The sequence below is a fragment of the Musca vetustissima genome, unplaced genomic scaffold (assembly GCF_032173495.1).
Source record: "Musca vetustissima isolate MV318-11 ecotype Yass unplaced genomic scaffold, APGP_CSIRO_Mvet_v1 utg596827, whole genome shotgun sequence".
Lineage (NCBI taxonomy): Eukaryota > Metazoa > Arthropoda > Insecta > Diptera > Muscidae > Musca > Musca vetustissima.
In genome coordinates this window covers 1,284-8,627 of record NW_026877624.1, presented here as the reverse complement: position 1 = coordinate 8,627, position 7,344 = coordinate 1,284, and the positions used below count along the sequence as shown (strand labels likewise).

General features: G+C 35.6%; 1 protein-coding gene across 1 annotated transcript; it reads left to right on the top strand.

Moving 5' to 3' along the window:
- The first annotated feature begins 6,017 nt into the window (after nt 1–6,017).
- On the top strand, nt 6,018–7,114 carry LOC133322280 (peroxisomal membrane protein PEX16-like). Its single transcript, XM_061531291.1, has 2 exons — nt 6,018–6,129; nt 6,195–7,114. The coding sequence occupies exons 1-2, from the start codon at nt 6,018–6,020 to the stop codon at nt 7,112–7,114; spliced, it is 1,032 nt and encodes a 343-aa protein (XP_061387275.1).
- The last annotated feature ends 230 nt before the right edge of the window (nt 7,115–7,344 follow it).

Genomic DNA, 7,344 nt, shown 5'->3' with positions numbered 1-7,344 from the left:
GGTCTCCTGTGAGTATTTTGAGGTGTTGCAAAGAGAATGACAATTTTAATATACACTCCACCTTATGGTGTAGGGCATAAAAAGAGCATCTCGTCGGCAAGAGACATTCGTGACGTCTAAATCTTTGCGGAAGGATCTAGACGTCAGAATGTATTTGCCACGTTATTGAGCAACATAGGCCACGTTAGTGAGGAACATTGATGGTCTCCATTAACACTGGCCGATACAGCTTCGATATTATCTTTATGTAAGTTTGTTGTTGTTTTAGAGCCCAACAATGACAGAATGACCGCTTATGAGGGTCCAAGGTAACTTTGGGTAATACCCAATACCACAGTGTGTTAAATGATAAACAAGTGAAAAAGCGTTAAGTTCGGCCGGGCCGAACTTTGAATACCCTCCACCATAGTTATACTGACAGATACATGCAATGAAAATATAGGGAACATACCAAAAAGTGGGCATATACCGATAATTCTACAAACCGATTATATACACCAAATACAAACATCAGCAATTTTTAATGGGGATTTTTCCTAAAATCTGTAAGATCCAAAAAGTGGACAGATTACAAAGTTATATGAGGGTATGCCTAAAGGAGGACCAATATTGATTACATAGTGTAGGAGATAGTGAATATTTGGGGATATCATTATATGAGGGCTATCCCTAATTAATGGCCGGTATATGCAAATTTTGAACCCAATATTTGAATTGTGTATCTCAATTCTTTCCTTCATGAGGTATCACTATATTGAGGAGATGCCTAAATGTCTGCCGATATATTTTATTATAGTCATGTTTGAGTTTTTTATCACAATATCTTTAGAAGGCGGAATGCTTACAACTGATGGCAAAATAAAAAATTTGGCGGGGAGATTTGTTACCATATACGACTACAAAATTCCAAATTTCAGAGAATTCGGTTGAAAATGGCGCTCAAGAACCTCAAAATATCGAAAATTGGGGGGTACACTTATATGGGGGCTACCCGAAAAAAATTTGTGGAGAGATTTGCTATCCAATAAGAACGCAAATTACTAAATTACAGCCAATTCGGTGAAAAAATCCGGTCAAAACCCCTCAAAAACTGGAAATTTGCAGGTACCCTTATATGGGAGCTACCAGAAAAAGTGGACCTTTATTTATAATTTTTATTGGGAAAATTTTGTGCCCAATAAGAACCACATGTACCAAATTTCAGCGAATTCGGGTTAAAACCGCGCTCAAGAACCCCAAAATACCGAAAATTGTGGGTACCCTTATATGGGGGCTATCCGAAAAAATGGACCTATATTTATAATTTTTAGTATAGAGATTTGCTACCCAATAAGTACTCAAAGTACCGAATTTCAGCGAATTCGGTCGAAAAATGCGATCAAACCCTCCAAAATACCGCAAAATTGGAGGTACCCTTATATGGGGGCTATCCGAAAATATTGATCCATATTTATAATTTTTAGTGGAGAGATTTGCTACCCAATAAGAACTCAATGTACCAAATTTCAGCGAATTCAGTTGAACAACGCGCTTAAGAACCTCAAAATATCGAAAATTGGGGGGTACCCTTATATGGGGGCTACCCGAAAAAATGGACCTATGGACATAATTGTTTGTAGAGAGATTTCGTACCTATTAAGAACTCAAAATACTAAATTACAGCCAATTCGGTGGAAAAATACAACCAAAACCCCCAAAATACTGAAAATTAGGAGGTACCGTCATATGGGGGCTACCAGAAAAAGTGGACCTATACTTATAATTTTTTGTGGAGACATTTAGTATCCAAGAAGAACCTAATGTACCAAATTTCAGCGAATTCGGCTGAAAAACGCGCTCAAGAACCCCAAAATACCGAAAATTGGGGGTACCCTTATAGGGAGCTATGCCTAAACGTGGACCGATATATCTCTTCTTCGAACTTTACCTGCCTGCAGACAAAAGACAACCCTATGCAAAATTTTAGCACTCTATCTCAATTCCTGCAGAAGATAGCGTGATTACAACAGACGGACGGACAGACGGACGGACATGGCTAGATCGTCTTAGAATTTTACCCTGATCAAGAATATATATACTTTATAGGGTCGGAAATGAATATTTTGATGAGTTACAAACGGAATGACAAAATTAATATACCCTCCATACTATGGTGGAGGGTATAATAAGTGTACAACGTGACTTTGATCTGCGTGTATTATAATTGATTTGTTTATATAGACGAAGTGCATCCTAACAGTGCACTTTTACGAATTTTACTGTTTATATGTATGCTCTACATATTTACCGTCTATTACGGACGGCCACATTAGTTGTTCTGTTTTTATCAGAGTGTGATAAAAACATACGAAAGCATTTGTGGATGTCATACAAGTAGGACTGTAACATCTAAAAGAGAAACACAACGAAGTGAATGATTTCAAACACGGATTATATTCCACAGAAAATGTTACGTGGACGTTATAACAGTTGTATAACAGTTTCACTAATATTCACCAACAATTATTGTGGATTGTAGTTGACTTACATAAAAGTTATATATAACATTTATGTGTGAGATTTGTTAATTTTCTAGGTCAGGCCAGAGGGCGAAGCCGATGTAAAATTCTCGGCGGCGGCGGCTAAGCATAAAAAAGTCGGCGGCGGCTAAAAGTCGACTGCAGCCGAAAGAAAATCGGCGGCGGCGGCTAAAGCAATATACGGCCGGCGGCGGCTAAAAGTCGGCTACAGACGACGACTTTAACGTGAACAAATAATTTCGGTTGTTTTAATAACTGTCAATTCATTTAATTTAAAATAAAAATGAAAATATAAGTTTATATGCACATTTGTTGCTTATAGCACATTAAAAATTAATAAAAATACTTTAATTTGATAAAAATGGTTCGACGACTGCCTTGTTATCGTGAACAAACAATTGTTTCTTTACTGTTGCCGGATGCAGGCTGCTTCTCTTTGCATTTACACAATTCCCGGCATATGAAAATGCTTGCTCTGAAGATGCTGATGTGGCTGGAATTCCAAAGCACATATTTGCTACAGCAGCAACATTTGGAAAGATCTATAAAAAGTAAATGGTCAGAACGTAACCTGCTTAAAATAAGTTTAAGATGTGAATCTTTAACGTACTTGTTTGTTCTGTCGCCACCAATCTAGAGGCTCAACCGCCTCGACTTTCATTTCCAAATATTTTCTTATTTCTAACTCTACGTTATTTTGTACATTAGAAGGCGATGGTCCCATAAATTCCAACATTCTTTGACGACTAGCTGATATTTTCTGCAAGTAAAATATACGTTAGTTAAGTTTACCTTTACATTTATTAAAACATAATACCTGTTTTTTTGCATTTGGTTCAGTGCTCGTTGATGGCTCATTTAATAATGTGTCATCGATTTCCTTTAATTTTTCAATTTCTTCCATAATCAAGTTCTCCTTGGAAATTGGAGACAGAACATCATGCACAAGTTCCAAGGAGTTTGGCGATTGTTTGGGTATCTGTAGTATATATTTATCTAAAACAGGCCAGTTTTTTTGGCATGGGTCCATAAGCGCAGCTACAACATACATTCTATATACTTTGAATCGCTTCGTAAAGTTTTGCACAGCGAAATTGCATAAATTGATTGTTAGTTCAAAAGACGCTTTTTCTTCTTCTTTCTTCAATGAGGACATAATGGATTCCTGAAAATAAATACACGAAGATATCGTCGGATAATCTTGGCCTTGAAGGTGTTTTGTGGCGTCCTCAAAAAATTTTTAAAACGTGCCAAATTCCGTTATAATTTGCATTTCCATTGTCCCAATCACTAACAGTTCCTTTTTAGCTTTAACTAATGCTATATTTATAGTGGATATATTATTCGTATAGCTTTGAATCATTGCAAGCAGAGAGTTCCAACGTGTTGCAACGGAATTTTTCAAAGAGGTGTGGTGCTTGACGTTTAAAGTTGCTTCATATTGTTCAGTAAAATAGTCATCTCCATGTGGAAATTGTTCGCAACTATCCAAACTCTCCAAAATTATTTCAACCTCTGTAAATATTTTTACTAAATCTTTTTGTTCCTCCATATTTTGAATATTTGATATTTCTTCATAGCTATACATTAAGCTGCCATAAATTTTTTTTAATTTTGATATTATGTTATTAATATTTTCAAATGACTTGTTGTTTAGTATATCTTCCATCAAAAATCTGTGTAAAACATGAGCCATACAACCATATCTTGGTATATTTTTAATTTTTAAAGCTGAAACGATGTTGCTTCCACCATCAGTAACAGCACATATGTTTTTTTCCAACAGATTAAATTCACATAAAGCTTCTTCAATTTTTTCTACAACTGCTAGTCCAGTGTGAGGTCGTGGAAAGATCTCTGTCTTGAGCGTTACAATTTGCATTTGAAAATTTTGGCAGAAATGCACTTTTATGTTTATGTAAGACAAGTGCTTATGTTTATCTGACCACATATCCAATACAAGTGTAACATTTTCGGGCGACTCTTTAAGGCTTGTTTTTACGTGGTCCAAATATATGTTATAAACATCGTTTAAAGCCGTTGTAGCTATTGTCCTATCTGTGGGGAATATAGCCTTTGGGTTTAAGAAAGATACCAATTTCTTAAATCCTGGCCTTTCAACAATTTTAAACGGTTGCAAATCCCAACAGCACATTTCGGCGACCCGGCGAGCATTTTGTTGTTTGTTGTTACAACTTGTTGAGGATTTCAATGCATTTTGTGTCATTGTTGAACTTTTCAGGTTATTTAAAGATTTCACGTCCAAGTTATGTACAGCTCGTAGATGGTTCATATAATTTGTGGTTGATGTTGATTTTCCAAAACAAAATCATACACACACATGCGAATGGAAAAAATTAGAAATTCTTACCTTTTTAAATTGGTCTTTTCATCCAAACACAATTTGCAAAATTTATATTTTTGAAGTATATGCCTCTTTTTAAAATAGAGATCACCAAAATATTTCCAACACAATGATATACCACCTTCATTTACAACAACCTTTGCCAAATTTTTAAATTCATTTTTCTTTTTAAAAAGATCTTCATATTGAGATACATCTGCATATTGAGAAATATTGATTTCAGTATCAACAGATTCGTCAGAATCGGATTCTGATTTAGTCAAAACTGTTTGACCCTTTCGGTTAGCGGAAAAATAATTTTTAATATTCCTTTGGCACATTTTGCATTCTTTTCTTTGAACAAGCAAAAACACAACGAATCTTTGGCAAACAATATGGTTGCCACTCCATCAAAATTCGTAAGTTACAAAAGGTTGCCAAAGGTTTTGTGATAAAAAAAAAACAAATCTACAAAGACATAATACCCTTACCACTATGTGCTGTAGGGTATAATTAATATAAATAGCCTACACGTTTTTGCCTCTCGAAGACGAGTGCACAATGTAAATTATCGTCCAATAATGAGCATTATAATATGTTAATTTATCGATAAGATTAAAAGACATATTTATACAAATTTGCTGTATAAATTTATATTTTTCAACGGCTTAGCCGACTCAGTCGGCTAAAAATTTGAGCCGATGAGAGCCGCATACATCAGCGGCGGCTCAGATCACTTAAAAAAAGTCGGCGGCGGCTGCACGCCGACTGCGAGCCGATCGGCTTCGTGCTCTGACACTAAATTATTACTGCAAAGCAAACGTTTGGCTCTCTGAGAGTCAGAGAGGAAACATATATTATTGTTATTTTTGTAAATAAAATTATTATTAATTTTCATTTATTCAATGCAAAATCCTCCCCATGCTTTACGCCATACGTTGCATTGTGAGTGACATTAACGCCTTACCTTCATTGTTTTGTTTTTAACGCCGTTATTTAACAAAGCTTCAACGGCATGGGCTTTCCCTTTGGCCAATTTATAAAGGTAGAAAGTCAATCAAAATCTTCTGCGGGAAGTTGTAATTGAGCGATAATCTGTGATATTAGCGACCTTAATCGATTGATTAGATTAAGAAAAAAGAAATATTCTAACTATGGATAAACTTAAATACATACTAAAATCTTATGAAACATGGGTTTGCAAAAACCCAGATACTGTCGGGGACTTTGAGACAACAGCAAAATGGGCCTCATATTTTGTTGCAGGTGGGTGAAATTCATGTTTTTTATCTTTATTACAAACAAATCTAATCACTTAATCCCGTTTATAGGTCGCATAACAGATTCCTCCGTGGCCACAGAATTGGTATATTCCCTCTCCAATTTACTTGTAATGTATAATGATCGCATTATTGCCAAATATCGTCCAGAAATTGCAAGCATCAACGATTGCAGCATTGCCGAACCCACAAACAGTGTCTGCTATCGTCTAAAGGTCATGTTGACCACATTAGAATACTGTGAAGTTTTCATTGAAATATCTGCCAAGAAATTATTTGGTAATAAGGGTAAATGGATACTGGTAGCCTTCTTGCAATGTTTGAAGGCAGCTGGAAGATTTTTCATTTTAAAACATTCCACAGAACGTATTATCACTACACCGGCCCTACCGGTATTGAATAGAAAAAAATTATCCAAGAAAAATAATGCTGCTGCAACAACATCAACAAATCAACTATCAATGGATGAACATAGTGTAACCATTAAGTTGAAACGTTCCGGACGTATTATGCGTAAGGTGGAAGGTGCTCCACCGTTGCAATATCGTAGTTTTAAGCTACAGGAAGAAGTTATGAGTGTACAAAACCAACATCATCCCAAAGGGTTGTTACAGGCGGAATATCTCTATATAGCCAAGCCATTGATTCACCTAGCATCGATGGGTGTATTTGGTGAAAAATCCTGGAAGCAATTATTGGTATCATTGGCTGTCGATGTGACCAGCATTAAAATGTATCACAACAATCGTCAGCATATGTCCAAGGAACAGCAGCGAATACTATCACATCGCTGCCTCAATTTGTGTATGTATTTAATGCGTTCACCATTCTATGAACGTTTTACACAATCCCGTCTCGAGGGTCTTCTCAATTTACTTGCGAAAATTCCAATTGCCAAAATGATGGCTGGTCCACTGAGAGATTATATACCCCACTGGCAGGCAATGTATTTCTATATGTGGTCGACGTAAAACCAAAAGTAAAATAACAATTTATTATAATTTTTAAATTTTATATTAGATAGTAGCATAGTCGTAATTTTGATACCGTATAGCAACAAGTAAATTTGGGGAAAGGAAGGTTCTGAAATGATGTTATATATTTTTTATAAATTTTTATTAGAATATGCTTAAGTTCAAAACGGTATATTGTTTTTTTAGTTATTTTATACGAACGATTTCGACTGGATTACCATTAATAA